Source organism: Helobdella robusta, assembly GCF_000326865.2.
Source record: "Helobdella robusta unplaced genomic scaffold HELROscaffold_24, whole genome shotgun sequence".
Lineage (NCBI taxonomy): Eukaryota > Metazoa > Annelida > Clitellata > Rhynchobdellida > Glossiphoniidae > Helobdella > Helobdella robusta.
The window spans coordinates 352839-369295 of record NW_008704261.1 but is presented as its reverse complement, the minus strand read 5'-3'; the positions used below and the strand labels follow the sequence as shown (position 1 = coordinate 369295).

The 16457-nt window shown below is 34.9% G+C and overlaps 2 protein-coding genes across 2 annotated transcripts; both read right to left on the bottom strand.

Moving 5' to 3' along the window:
* Positions 1–4188: 4188 nt before the first annotated feature.
* HELRODRAFT_172535 (hypothetical protein) lies at positions 4189–5204 on the bottom strand (the record flags this gene model as incomplete). Its single annotated transcript, XM_009019210.1, has 4 exons — positions 4189–4434; positions 4559–4625; positions 4844–4923; positions 5052–5204. 4 exons carry the CDS (start codon positions 5202–5204, stop codon positions 4189–4191), a joined length of 546 nt encoding a protein of 181 aa, XP_009017458.1.
* A 2883-nt stretch (positions 5205–8087) lies between these two features.
* On the bottom strand, positions 8088–12550 carry HELRODRAFT_172534 (hypothetical protein; the record flags this gene model as incomplete). The annotated part of the gene is made up of 9 exons (XM_009019209.1): positions 8088–8336; positions 8448–8514; positions 8789–8868; positions 8978–9046; positions 9340–9406; positions 9466–9548; positions 11252–11427; positions 11518–11580; positions 12481–12550. The coding sequence occupies 9 exons, from the start codon at positions 12548–12550 to the stop codon at positions 8088–8090; spliced, it is 924 nt and encodes a 307-aa protein (XP_009017457.1).
* Positions 12551–16457: the final 3907 nt, after the last annotated feature.

The following is a 16457-nucleotide window of genomic DNA, read 5'->3' as shown; positions in this document are numbered from 1 at the left end:
GATGATGATGATGGTGGTGGCGGTAATGATGGTGTCGGAGTGACGGATGAAAATTACGACGATGGGGATGATGATCAGGTGAGTGTGATCTAATTGATTATGATGATGATGATGATGACGAGGAAGTAATAGTAGTAGTAGTAATAGTAGTAGTAGTAGTAATAATAGTAGTAGTAGTAATAGTAGTAGCAGTAGTTGTTGTTGTAGTTGTAATAGTAGTACTAGTTGTTGTTGTTGTCGTCGTCGTCGTAGTAGTAGTAGTAGTAATATTAGTAGTAGGGTTAGGGTAGCAGCAGCATTAGTAGTAGTAGTAGTAGTAGTAGCAGCATTAGTAGTAGTAGTAATAGCAGCAGCAGTAGTAATAGTAGTAGTAGTTATAAGAGTAGTAGTAGTAGTAGTAGTAGTAATATTTTATGACGACAATAAAGATGCAATCGTCGTCATCGTCAGGGAGAAGTGTTCAAAAAGAGATACAAGAAGATTGAAGAGAAGCTTAAGAGGCGTAGAGAGGAGATGATGAAGAAGATGATGATGAAGAAGAAGAATAAGATAATGATGTTGGTCACGGTTTTCTGAGTTGTTTTCAAGTGTGTTATGCGATGTGCCATGCGTGTGTGTTGTGTGTGTGTGTGTAGTTGTGTGTGTGTGTAGTTGTGTGTGTGTAGTTGTGTGTGTGTGTGTGTGTTTGTAGTTGTGTGTGTGTGTGTATAGTTTTGTGTGTGTGTAGTTGTGTGTGTGTATAGTTGTGTGTAGTTGTGTGTGTGTAGTTGTGTGTGTGTGTAGTTGTGTGTGTGTAGTTGTGTGTATGTGTAGTTGTGTGTGTGGTGTGTTTGAAGTTGTGTATGTGGTGTGTGTGTGTGTGTGTGTGTGTGTGTGTGTGTGTGTTGCACGTGTTTGTTTGCTATGTCTGTTGCATTGATGTTCGTCTTTTAAAAGTTTCAATTATTGTTTGTGAGAAAGGTGTGACCCTTTGTTGGGTACGTTTTTGTATGCATGTGTGTGTGTTTGTGGATGTATATGTATGTGCGTGCGTGTGCGTTCCGTGTGTGCGTATGAGTGTGAATGTTTTTGTACGTGTGAGGGTATTTGTTTGTGGTCGTTTGCCTGTTTATTGCTTATAGTTTGGCGTGTGTTGTTCATTTTTTTGCGTTTTGATTTTTCTTTCAGTTATAATCATTGTATAAAAAAATTGGCAGCATTTGTTTGTCGCCATTGGCAGGTCAAATGTTGAAGTTGAAACGAGGGACATGGGATGTGGGAGAAGCGGAAGGACCTCATCTGCAGAGCAAACACGACAAAACCAACAACAAAATCGACAACGACTACATGAGAAACATCAAGTCGACCAGAAAAATCAACAACAACAACCACAGCAGCTACTTCCACATCAGCTGCAACAGCCACACCAGCTGCAACAACCACACCAGCTGCAACAGCCACATCAGCTGCAACAGCTACATCAGCTGCAACAACCACATCAGCTGCAACAAATTCAGCAACAGCCGCAACAACAATCGCCAACAAAACTCCAAGACAAACCGACAACAACAACAACCATTGGTGATTGTGATGTTAATACACGCGGTAATGTTGATAGTGTTGATGGTGATGATGGTTATGGTGATCGTGGTGATAGAGATGATAAAGATGATGACGATTGTGAGAAATGGAAAGAAAAAAGAAGAAATAAAAGTTGTCCAGAAAATGAGGGTGAGTTCTTATTATTTGTATACATCTTCTTAATAATAATATTAATATAATTATTATCACTCATCATTATCAACCACTTAATTATTATAATCATCATCATCATCAACATCTGCAACTATAACAATATTAAAGTTGTCTATCATCATCATCGTCATCATCATCGTCATCATCATCGTCATCATCATTCACAAAGGTCCAAAGCTATTTGTTAAGCCGTGCGGTAGATCGAACAGGAGTGTTGTCGAGAACGCCTTGCATTACAGCTGCCTACCTGGGAGTATGAATGAGGGAGTCAGGAATGAAGTTACAGAGGTTGGCCGGTTGGTTGGTTGGTTGGCTGGCTGGTTGGCCGGTTGGCTGGTTGATTGGTTGGTTTGCTAGCTAGTTGATTGGTTGGTTTGCTGGCTAGTTGTGTGGCTAGTTGAGTGGCTAGTTGTATGATTGTTTATTTGTTTAGTTTATTCATTGGTGAGTTGGTTGTTTTATTGACAGTTTGGTTGGTTGGTTAATTGGCTAATTAATTAATTATCTAGATAATCAATCAACAAACCAACCAACGAACAGCCAACCAATCATCTATCTACCTCAAACACCGACAGACATTAAAAAAGTCAGACAGTAAACACTTCCTCGTGCTCTTCAGAAGCGCCAACATGCAGTATAGATCCCTCTACGCGTTCAGCAGCAGCAGCAGTAGCAGCCCAGGACGACAGAACACATACGCTGGAACCCTCGTCAGGTTGCACGGCGTCGGTCCGAAGATCATCAAGTCGTCACAGATTGACCTGTTTTTCAAGTTAGTTCTGCGATTTTCAGCATCGCACAGGCACCAAACTGACAAAAACTAAATCAAATCGCACATACGCACAAACTCAAATTGCACGTACACACACGGTTTTCTTCATTTTCTTTCTCTTTACCTTTCTCTTTTTTTTCTTGTATTTCTCTTTTTAATTTTTTTTTCTTTTTCTATTTACTTGCTTTAAAATTTTCAAAACGCACACACAAGCACATACACACACACACGCACACACACACACACACGCGCGCGCACCCACACACCGACCAATCGCTAGATATGACTCAGGGACGAAACGCTTCGCAGCGGTGCCCTCCACCAAGCACCTCTCTGCCACCATCGACGCCATCACCATCCACAATTCCATGTGGCAGGTGGGGAGGCTAGCGACAGTCGCTATTGCAGCCGGTAGTAACGGCAGTGGTGGTAGTGGTAGTAAGGGTTGTAGTAGTAGATGTTGTGGAAGTAGTAGTAGCCGGTAGTGTTTCTTTATTATCTTGATGCAAAACGACGTTTTTGAAATTTATTTTTTAGTTTAAAAGCAACTTTTTCATTTATACTATGTAGTATTATACTTACTTTTACTCTCTGTGTGTGTGGCGTGTGTTGTGTGCGTGTGTGTGTGTTCGTGTGTACGTGTGTTTTTTTTATATCACTCCATTTTTATCATACATTAAACCTTTTTTTTGAGATGTTTTCAATTTTTGTAAATTTCATTAAAATTGCCCAGTGGTGAAAATATTTTAATCATTTTATTGTGAATCCCTTTGTCAGCAGCTGAAGAATTAACGTTGAATTTAATCAATTAATCAATCAATTAATTAATCAATCAATCAATTAATTAATCAATCAATCAATTAATCAATCAATTAATCAATCAATCAATCAATCAATCAATCAATCAATCAATTACCAATTAGTTTATAAAGCGCTATTTCCACGATGTCCGACAGTCCTCTTCAATGAATTTTGCCAACAGATGGGTCTTGAGATCCGCTCTGGACTTCGTGCCAGATTCACTTTTCTTTAAAAGTTATTGTGATTAAAATCCTAAATACTGAGGTGCCCCTATAATTTTTCAGAAAGTTATTAAATGAAAATAGTTGAAAATGTAATCAATTCAAGTTAATTAACGGTCTGAAAGCACAAGAAATATCCTGATTCTCAACGTTTTATTTTGAAAATTTCCATTTGGATCTCCGGCGATGCAGATGAAATTTCATTTAATCATCGAGATGGAATCCTTACTGGGTGGAGAGCAATTCGAATTGTCGGCAAACTACACTTACTCTATCAGCACGCATGCTGCTACGTGAACTATCAAGAAACACAATTTTCACGACATCTTTCGGTAGATGATTTTGAAGAGCGCAAATACCAAAAAATCAACCCAATATTTTTTTAAGAATTTTTTGTAAAATTAAACAGTGAAGAAATGAATGATTGGATGAATGAATGAATGAATGAATGAATGAATGAATGAATGAATGAATGAACGAACGAACGAACGAACGAACGAACGAACGAACGAACGAATATCACCAAATTAAAAAACGGCATCAAATTTTCCCAGAGTCAAAAATAAAAACATTATGATGATTAAAATGACGAAAGCATTTACACGGTGAATATAAGACTACCAATTAATTTTGTAGAAACCGTCCATATTATGGGGACGTTTAAGCCTCCAAAATAGCGACAAAAAGCGCTTCACTCTTGCTGAAGCCAAACTGTCTGAACGTCATGCCACCATCATCGCCGACATCGTCACCATCTGAGCTGCTACTGGACGAACCGGAAATGCTGGCTTCAGCCTGATTGGTCAGGAGGAATTTTGGAGGCGGGATTTCCCGTCGTGGGCAGTTTGTATTTATCCGGAAGTCATTCAGAGATTCATCGTTGACCATCAGGAAGATGTAGAGTTGCTGTGGTGGTGGTGATAAAAAATGTTAAATGCTATAAATTTTCAATACTTTTAAATCAATAACTCATTCAACGTTTCAATCATTGGTCATTATTGGTCAATCAAACAATCAATCAATCAATCACCTCCATAGGAGAATCCATGCAAAAGATCCTATTGAACTTTGACCCGTTTGGCATTCTTATCACGCACCTGATTTGTTAAGGCATTAACATAATTTATTTAAAATTAAAAATTAAATGATAATTGTTAAATTCGTACATTAACATAAAAACATCGCGAAATTCACGTTCCTTCACTGCGAAGTAATGATTGAATGAATAAATAAATGAATAAATGAATGACATAATGAATAAATAAGTGGATAAATGAGTGAATTAATTAATTAATGAGTGAATCAAATGGCAAACCTGGTACAGTCAGCCACGTTGTCAGAAACTGGTTCATTCATCAGTTTCACCTTCAGCATGTCACGGAGATTTGCACGAGCCTGTGGGTGGGTGGGATCATCATGTACATTTACATTTACTCATTACTATCATCATTATTTACGCTATCATTATCATTGCTACTACTGCTACCAGTAAAATCATATAAAAATATTAATAAAATACTAACCCTGAGTTTTTCCAGTTTCTCCTCCTTCAACCTCTTCCTTTCTTCTTCTTTTTCCTTCTTCAATCGCTGCTTCTTTCTATCGAGCTTCATAGCAAGCTCGTACTCCCTATCCTGCTGCTCCCTTAATCTCCGGAACGCAAGCAGTCGATCCATTCTTGTAGTTCAGAAAATATCCTTTTACCGAGAGTAATGATTCTACTAAAGTTGGCTCGTTAACCGAGGTTGAAACTCTGCAGAAGAATTACTGTTACACGTTCAGCTCGTACATTTATACCAACAAATGCAACGATTATAAATGAGAAATGACAAAGCCAAGAACAACTAGCAGGTTGTAAAATCGTAAAGTTAATACATTTTATGTAATAAATTAAATCGAAATTTACTAAACATAGATAATTAATAGAAGGATCGTAAAATTACTGCAAAGCATTGTTTTAGTGCCCGGGTTACAACAACAATATTAAGATCCTCACCTCACCTTGCAATAATAACAATAGTATCGATGATAATGACATCAATCAAAGCAGCAATAACAGGAGTTGCAAGAAATGTAAAAATGAAAAAATTACAATGATGACAGGTTGTGGATTCATCAGTGGTTGGAGAGGTTAGGTTATTGCTGGGTGGTCATGCCAAGCCTCATCAAACTTTCCTGTGGTGGGTGCAGTAGCTTCATTCGAGGCTGGGCGAACTGAATGCCAAACACTTGATGTAATTTCAACTTACATTAGATACACTGGCTTTCTATACTGGAAGGAATAGTTTTCAAGTAGTAGTAGTACTAGTAGTAGTAGTAGTAGTAAGAGTGGTAGTAGTAGTGGTAGTGCAGTAGTAGTAGTTAAAAGTCGGTTAGAGATTGTTCAGTTTCCTACGCTTGCAAACCTGATAGCAAAGAAAAATTTTTTACAACCCCCACGGTCAGACATGCGAAGTAGTCTTAAATTCATTTCGTTGTTTCTTAGATAGCACTTTAGATTATTTCATTTCATCATTTTATCACTCATTTATACATTTTTACTCATTAATTATTACTCTTCTACTATTTATTTTACATTGAAAAAAATTTGTCAATTAAAGTCGAAGTTGTATAGTTTTTAGGATTAACATCGTCATTTTCAAAGTGTTGACATTTTATTTCCATCTTTTGTTATTTTCTAAGTTATGTTTGCTGATTTGTCTTATCTCACAGTAGACAAGTGTTCGTGGATGCGATGTAAAACAGTCGAAATTGAATTTCTGAATAATATTCTAATGAGATGAAATTAAATAAAAAAAAATTATAAAATATTTCTACTGTTACTTGTACATCGATGCTGGTGTATAAATGTTCTGTATTTTTTGTTGCAAAAATGCATCAATACCCTGTAAACAACTCTGCTACCGTTGCGACAGACACCGCAGCCACACACAACCGCAACGAAATGAAATCGCTAGCGTGTGGTAGCATGCTAGACAAAATTTCTGACCATTTATATTTAGCGTTGTGCGTGTATGTGTGTGTTGCATGTGCATGTGTGTTTGTAGTGTATGTATGTGTGTTTGTTGTGTATGTATGTGTGTGTTGTGTATGTATGTATGTGTTTGTTGGGTAGGTATGTATGCGTTTTGTGCGTGTATGTGTGTGTTGCATGTTTTGTGCGTGTATGTGTGTGTGTATTGCATGCGCGTGTGTGTGTGGTGTTGCATGCGTATGTGTGTTGTGCATGTATGTGTGTGTATATGGTATGAAAACATTTAAAGCGATTTCATTGGTTAAATTTGTGGCCCACGTAAATGCGAGAAATCTCACTAGACTTTAAAAGTGATTTCATTGGCTGATGGTTTTGTCTACGTCACTATATGGAATTAATGATTTAGCGCTACACATAATTTAAGTATTATACATTATCACTTAGTGGCATTGTTACTCGAGATCCTTAAATTATTTTAAAGTGTACTACAACTTCACCACTACAATGGTCACAGTCGCCGATCAATCTCGAAGCTTCAAATTGTACTGCAGTACAACTGTTTTGGTCTGCCGATGATTTTGAAGAACTCAGGCAGCAACAAAAAAACCAAATCTACAATTCATTTTGAATTTTCTTCCATACAAAATTTTTGTCGTTTGTACAGTACAACTCGTTATCACATAATCTCAAATAAATCTTAAACAGCATTGAAAAAAAAAATCTTAAACAATCATGTGACGATTAAAATCATTTTTATTACATAATATTATATTTATATATTATAATATATAATTTATGAAACAAAATTTAAATTGCCCAAAGATTCAAATCATCTATAGTTGATAGAAAAATAGCTTAATTTCAACATCTCATTATTCAAACTTAACTGCTTGTTGTAACGATGAAAACATCGTTAGTGATTGCAGGAAAGACAGGAAAGAAAGAAAGAAAGAAAGAAAGAAAGAAAGAAAGAAAGAAGAAAGGAAGAAAGAATTATTGAATAAATGAGTGAAACTAGAAATAAGAATAAAAAACAATACCACTGTCACATTATAATAACACATGACAGCAACAACAATGGGATGTGACAGAATCTATCACCAAATAATACAACAATTAATTGAATCTTTGATGAAGATGGTGATGGCGACGATGATGATTATGAAGATGACGACGATGACAATGATGAAGATGAAGATGATGACGACTATAATTATTATGGTAGAGATGATGACGATGATCGTGGTTAATAGAATGATAGAACTGTTGTTGTTGATGATGATTGTGATAGTATAGATGAATGATGATGTTGTTTTTGTTGATGAATGGTGATGAATGATGATGATGTTGTTGTTGATGATGATGATGATTGTGATAGTATAGATGAATGATGATGATGATGATGATGTTGTTGTTTTTGTTGATGAATGATGATGATGTTGTTTTTGTTGATGAATGATGATGATGTTATTTTTGTTGATGAATGATGATGATGTTATTTTTGTTGATGAATGATGATGCTGTTGTTGTTTTTGTTGATGAATGATGATGATGATGATGTTTTTGTTGATGAATGATGATGACGTCAGGCCTCCAGATCAAGGACGAAAAGAGCCTCAGTTTTATTGAAGCCAAACTGCCTGAACGTCATACCACAACCACCGTCGTCAACGTCGTTACCACCTGAGCTGCCACTGGGTGAACTGGAAATGCTACCTTCAACCTGATTGGTTGAGAGGAATTTTGGAGGCGGAATTTCCCTTCGTGGGTAGTTTGTGTTTATCCGGAATTCATTCGGAGAGGATTCATGGAGCATGAGGAAGATGTATAGTTGCTGGGATGGTGATAATGAAAATTTTTAAAAATCAATCAATCAATCACTCACTCAATCAACCAACAGACCAATTGCTCAATCAATCAGGCAGCCAATCAGTCACCTAATTACCTCCAGAGGAGAGTCCATGTGAAATCTTCTGTCCAATCGCAGTCCGTTTGGCAATCTTATCAGGCACCTGATTGGTTGAGGCATTAACATAATTTAAGAACAATTAACATAAATGGCATTTGGCCGGTTCCAGCATTAGCATAATTTATGACACAGCACTCAACAGACAGGCAGGGGTAAATCATGACAAAATAAGAGATCTGCCAGGGCATTTCGCCAAACATTAATGAATGAGTGAACGAACAAACAAATGAATGAATTAGTGAATGAATGAATGAATAGACAAACGAATGAATGAATAAATGAAATGAATGAATGAACGAAAGAAATTGCAGACCTACCTAGTACATTCGGCTGCACTATCAGCATCTGGTTCATCCATCAGTTTCGTCCTCAACATCTCACGGAGGTCAGTGCGAGACTGTGGTGATGGTGGTCAGTAACCTCATTACTATTTTTATTTTTTATCATTAGTAATAATAAAAATTATTAGTAATATTAGTAGCAGTATTGTTTAAACAAATAGCAACCCGATGTTTCTCCAGCCTCTCTTCCTCCATCCTTCTCTTCTCCTGTTCTCTTTCTTTCTTCAATCGCTCCTTTGGATGATGATGTTGACGATGGTTATGATGACGATGATGTTGTAAATGATGATGAAGGTAATGACAGCAATGATGTTATTGCAACCAACCAACAAATCAACCAGCCAATCGACCAACCAAACAACAGGCAACCAACCAGCCAACTTACTAACCAGCCATCCAACTTACCAACCAACCAACCAACCAACCAACCAACAAGCCAACCAACCAACCAACCAGCCAAAAACTAACAAACCAATCAACCAGCCAGCCAGCCATCCAACCAACCAGCCAACCTTCTCTTGATCAACTTTCAATGATTGTAGATACTCATTGTCCTGTTGTTCCCTTATGCTCTGGTTCGAAAGCTGCTCCATCCTTAAAAAATCATTAATAATAACAATAATAACAATAAAAATAATAATAATAATAATAACCTGTCCATCTTGGCTTGATAAAGGAAGCCTTCATTGTCATCCATATATTTCATCAGCTTACTCATCAGCGCTCCTGACGTCATCTCTTTGATCATAATTTATTTTTATTAAATCGTAATATAATATTGTAATTATTATTATAATTATAAATAAGAAGATTATTATCTTTATTACTACACACACGCGCACACACACACACATACACGCACGCACACACACACACACACACACACTCGCCCACACTAACACACACACACTCGCCCACACTAACACACACACACATGTAAATACTCACACACTCACTCACACTAAAACACACACACACACACACACACACACACACACACAGCTATCCATAAAGAATAGAATCTTGATAACTTTTCATCCAACCTAACCTTTAATCCGACCAAAATTTACAACCAGAGACTAAATTTTTCCCTTTTAGCAAATATTTATCTGACCCAATTTTAAACTTTGACCAATTTTAATCTGACCTTGTATGTTTCACTGACCTAATTATTCATTTGACATAATTATTCATTTGACCCCATTCATCCTAACCTGATAGGCCCTGTAGTTTGATGAGCAGTGTTGGTTGGTTCATCTTGAAGCCAATGAGGCAGATGCAAGGGCACCAGCGCACTTTTAGTGAACGAGCCACTGATGAATGAATGGATGGATGAATTGATAAATGGATGGACGAATGGATAGATGAATGAATGAATGGATTGATGGAAGGATGAATTGATGGATGGATGAATGAATTGATGGATAGATGGATGGATAGATTGTTGAATAAATAAACAAGTAGATAAATAAACCAACGCCCCAACTAACCAACCGACCGACCAACTGAACAGTCAACCAACCGACCAACCAACTAATCAACCAATTAACCAACCAATCGATCAACAAACAAATCAATTAATCAACCAATCTATTGGTTATCCATCATCAACAAACCCTTGATTCCTTCGTTCGATGTAATATGGCATCCCCAAATCTTGCACCGTTCTCTAAGAATGAACTGGAATGAAGGGTCACTTAGGACAGTTCTGGTCATAATTGGGCAAGTTTCACTCACAATCAAGTAGAATTAATTGATTAATTATGTAATTAATTAATCAGTCAATTAATTATTAATTAATTAATTAATTAATCCTTACTTGAATAACTTTAATTTGGGCAGATTTGAAATAAAAAATTATACTAAACTAATAAAAATTTAAAATAAAGGAGTACCAAACAAAAAACAAAAACATAAAAAAACATACAAAACAAACAAATATAGAAATTCAATAGTACACATGCATTCACAACCAAATCAACCAACTAAAAGTTAGCACAAAAATATTAAATAGTTGTATCTCATACCCCATACCTTTCAACTATGAATTTAGTCTAATATGCCACATCATCAAAACACTTTTGCATATGGATAGACTACAGGGGCATCTCCATGAATTTGAACCTGGTCTCTGTACAACAGAGAAACAGGCACTTCTATTCTTTTACACCATCTCACCATTTTAAAAAAATGTGGACACTTCTTTTTTAACTACTCTCTCTGAAGCACTTTTCAGAGAGAAAGAGAGAGAGAGAGGGGGGGGGGGGGGGGGAGGAGAGAACCAATAAATACAGAGTGCATGTGAATACATGTGAATAATCCAAACATCCCATACATACATAATAATTAGTGGAGATACATTTGCATTTAGTCACTGCAACAACAACGTCAGGTATCTTAATCACTACACCACCACAGAACCCAAAATTAACCACTAACTAACCACCTAGCTAGAGAGAAAAAATTGGAAATAAAAATGGAGACGAACTTGGAGAACTGGAGACTATGCTGGTCACTTAGATCGTTGAAGTACAGCACGACATATTGAGGATCTTTCCTTATGGCACTCATCAGCTGGCCATAAGTACATCTCTCGAATAATTCGTTCGACGGTGCTGGCGACGATGATGACGACGGTGTTGTTGCTGATGATGATGATGGAGTAGATGATGATGTTGGTGATGATGGTGTAGGTGATGATCTACTTTGCAGATTTTGAAAATAATCACAAAACTCGTTGACCTCCTCTATGGGTTGTTTTCTTTCACCTTATGAGTTGTTCATTAATATATTAATAATAATAATAATAATAATAATAATAATAATAATAATAACAGTGACAACAATAATTTCAATATTAAAAAAACAAAATTTCTGACCTCGAAATGTGGATATGAGTGTAGCTGTTTTAAATAAAAATTGGTAAAAATATAACAATTACTGATTTATAGTATTACAAATTATAATATAATATAATAAGTAATAATATCATATTATAAATTAATTATATTATAAATTAATTTTAACATAAATAAAAAAAGTATATTTTATTTATATATATATATATATATATATATATATATATATATATATATATATATATATATATATATTAATAAAAAATCAGTAATATAAAATAATAACATATTATGTAATCTCATGACAACTTTATTATTATTTATACTTAGTTTATAATTTATACTTGTTTAAAGATTAAGCTGAATAAAAATAAAAATTATTTAAATTATTTAAATAATTTTATTATTTTTCTTATATATTGTACATTGTACAGTGTACAAAAATAAAAGTATGATGGTAATTATTATTTACATGATTTTTAATTAATTTTAATTATAAAAGATAAAAATGAGAAGTTTCATTGTAGTGTTTATTTTGCTTTTTTGCAGTTTAACTACATTAAAATTTAAAATAGAAAAATTTAATTAATTTAATTAAAAGTTCAGCTTTACTTTTCTTTTATTATCTTTATGATTAACATTAACAATTAACATTAATTAAAAATATTATTAAATGAACATTAATTAATTATATGATTGATTAATTGGTTGGTGATTGTGCAAATTTATTCTTATTATAAAAAATAAATTAAAAACAATATTATTAAGATTTTTTTTCTAAATAATAAAAAATAAAGAAGTCATCCTGACCAAGAAATAGAAATATGCACTGAATGAAGTGACAGACGAATCGAAACGGAGACAACAAAACTTCCAACATCTTCCCAACTAACACTTCAAATTCAAATTTAAACAAATTTTTTAATAATTAACTAAATTGACAAAAGAATGATTAAATGTCAGAAAATTTAAATTCTAATTTTTAAAGGGACATCGAGCACCTTATTATCGTTACGTAAGCATAGATAAGTTAACATTAAAAAATTTATAGTGACAATACTCTGTATATTAGGCATAATAATACCCTGTATACATATGTAGAATGATACCTTTATATTGCAATATTTACCAACAGACATTATAGTCTAGTAATTTATTCATTCATATACATAGAAAGTGCTGTAGTTTATATAGAAGTTATTCTATTTTTTTACGCATATTTTAATGAATTTACTATTGAAACAGTTGAAACTCTATTTTTATAGACTTCAAACGTTCGACTCTGACTGGGAAGTTATTTTAGGATATATAGTGTAATATAATATCAGAAAAACTGGTTAAAGTGTTGAAACGTTGAAACGTGGCAACCTTTAAAATAATTAACATCAAGAGAGAATTAACAATGAAATAACAAAAAGAGTCAGCAACCATAGATGCAGATTTCTAAAATTGGATCAAAACATGAATTGAAATATAGTGATTCATTACTTTAAAAAAATTACATCCCCATTTGACAGCCTAATTGTAAATAGAAAAAGAGAAAATGGAGTAAAACTTGAGGATTGCAACTGTGTTAATATAAACAACTGTGTTGCAAAATAAAGAAAAGTGCCAGAGCAGATAAAAGAAGATGGATAAACGATAGATGCGAAAGGGTAGAAGCACTAGTTGGACAAAACAAAACAAGAGAGGCGTATCAGCTAGTCAGACAGTTAAAAGGAAAACTGAAGAATACGTCAAGGATTATTAAAGACAAGGATGGAAATGTTCTAATTGAAGGCCAACAAATCAAAGATAGATGGTCGGAATATATCAAGGACCTGTTCACAGATAAAAACACGTATACAAAGGAGGTGTTACAGGCTTTAAAAGAAAGAAAAGTAGTCAATGAGGAAGAAACGGAAATAACATTGGAGGAAGTAATAAAAGCAATGAATAAAATGAGGAACAACAAGAGCACAGGGAGAGACGGAATTCCAATAGAGCTAATCAAAGCGGGAGGACCAATTGTATGTAATGAGATTCACAAAATCTGCCAAGAAATCTGGGACAGTGGAAAATGGCCAGAAGATTGGTGTAAATCAATCTTGATCATGTTGCCAAAAAAAGGAGACCTGAAAGACTGCAACAACTACAGATCAATAGCACTGATCCCTCATATGTGCAAGATCATGCTGACGATCTTGAAAGAACGATTGGAGAAAGACATAGAGCAGTATTTAGGAGAGGAGCAGGCAGGTTTCAGAAAGGACAGAAGTACAGTTCAGCAAATCCTGATGTTGAGACTATTGTTGGAAGATGCAGGAAGCAGAGGTCAAACAACTTTTCATTGTTTTGTGGATTTTAAGAAGGCGTTTGATTCAGTCTGACACGAAGGTTTGTGGGCAACTTTGGAAAGTATGAGAGTGTCAACAAAAATGGTAAGGGTGCTGAAAGGGCTTTATGAGGAGTCAACAATGGCGGTAAAGGTAGGTACAGAGCTGGGAGACTGGATCAAAGCGAACATAGAAAGTAGACAAGGAGATCCAATATCACCTATACTGTTCTTAGCACTGTTGGAAAGAGCCTTGGAAAAAATGGAGAATGCAGATATTGAAGGAATCGACATTGGAGGCAGAGTGATAAGGGACCTCAGGTTTGCAGATGATATAGATCTGCTAGCATCTGGTGCAGAGGGTCTACAGAAATTGATCGAGTTGACGTCAACAGCAGTAAGACAAAGATAATGATTTCGGAAACAGGTGGAAACAATGATGAATTCCAGATAGGAGCAGAAAAGCTCGAACAAGTGAACCAATTTATATATCTGGGCAGCCTCATAACTGATGACAATAATTGTTTGAAAGAAATTGATAGAAGAATAGCAATCGCGAGAGGAATGTTTGCATCTTTAAAAATAATATTGAAAAACGGTAATGTATCTACAAAAACAAAGTTAAAGATCGTAGAAGCGTGTGTGTTTTCTACATTGATGTATGCATGTGAGGCTTGGACGTTGAAGAAAAGAGACAAAGACAAACTGGAAGCATTCGAGATGCATTGTTATAGAAAGCTGCTGGGAATCAGTTGGAGACAAAAGATAAGAAACGATGCCATGAGAAAACAACTTGGAAGACAAAAAACTGTGTATGAAAGTGTCAAGAAAAGAAAGCTGGGTATCTTTGGGCACATCTGCAGAATGACAGACAACAGACTGATCAAAAAAGTACTGATGAGAAAGAGGGACTGGAAGAAAAAAGTTGGAAGACCTGTGAGGAAGTGGATGGATGATATCACGGAATGGACGGGGGTTGGAACATTGGGCTCAATGAAGATGGCGAGGGAAAGAAAAGGATTTTGGAGAGATAGAAGAATACCATCGGCCTCAACGGTCCCTTAAGGGATTACAGAGGATCATTGAATGAATTGCAACTGAATTTGGAAAATGGACTAGAAGTGCTTGATTGATCACAAGTCTGTTGGAATGATGGTGAGTTGTGAGAGAGGAATGAACCGAATATAAAGAAACAAATTCTGGAAAGTGGGGAGAGGAATGAACGATAAAAAAAGAAAAAAAACCCTTAGTTGATTGATAAAAATTACATTTTACGATTGAAAAAATACGTTTTGTCTGTCAAAGTGAACCGCTTGCTTGCTATTTTTGAAATGAGGAAGTTAATTTATTTATGTAAATATTTCAAAAATCGTGATTCTATACTGGCCGAATCATTTCTCTTTTCATTTTTATTTAGTGTTTTTGATCGTAGTTTTTGCTATTAAAACATTCGTTCGTTCAATCGTTCATTCACTCATTCGTTGGTGCATACGCGCAGACATTCATCCTGATTCTTACTTAAATCATTAAAATTTTGTATACATTTTAGTCACAGATTTCTTATCATTCAATCTATTCATTCACTTTGTTCTTCGGTTTGTATGATCATTTACTCATTTATCTACTCATCCATTCATAGATATTTTCCTTTCTACTTTCATTCATTTATTTATTTATTTATTCATTAATTCAATTCAATCTTTTATTCACCTGTTGGCTATCCCATTCGTTTGCTAATTCACTCATGATTCACTTTTAGCACCATCATCATCATCATCACCTACACCATCATCATCAACATCATCATTAACACCGTCATCATCATGATTTACTCAAATGTCATTCATTCGTTTATTCACTCCTTCACTCTATCACTCATTCATTCACACTCACTCTTTCGTTCATTCACTCTGTTAATTGCCCAGGTCACGTCATTAAATAGGCGGAAGTTCAGAGTGTCAAATAAATTAATTTTATCCACAATATAATATTGACTTGTTTATTGCATACTATATAATTGTATTGTATTGCCATAATTCCATAATTAATTATAATTATCGTATCTATAATTTTTAAGAATGAGTGAGCGAATGACTGAATGAATGAATTGAGTGAGTGAGAGAGTGAGTGAATTAGTGAATAGTGAATGAGTGAATAATTGACTGAGTGAGTGAGTGAGCAAAAAAAAAGGAAATTAAATTCCTCAAAAACACACAGATGAAGAAGCAATGATAGATGAAGAAGCAATGAATGAACGTTAAAAGAACAAAAATATACACCATATTTATTTATAATTTATCATCAGTGCCTCTCAAGGTGCGTGTATTTGTGTGTGTGTTTGTGTTTGTTTGTGTGTGTGTGTTTGTTTGTTTGTGTGAGTGTGTGAGTGTGTGAGTGTGTGTGTGTGTTTGTAATTGTGCGTGTGTGAAAATTAAATGAACATTAAACGAGCATAAACATACTCAATATTTAT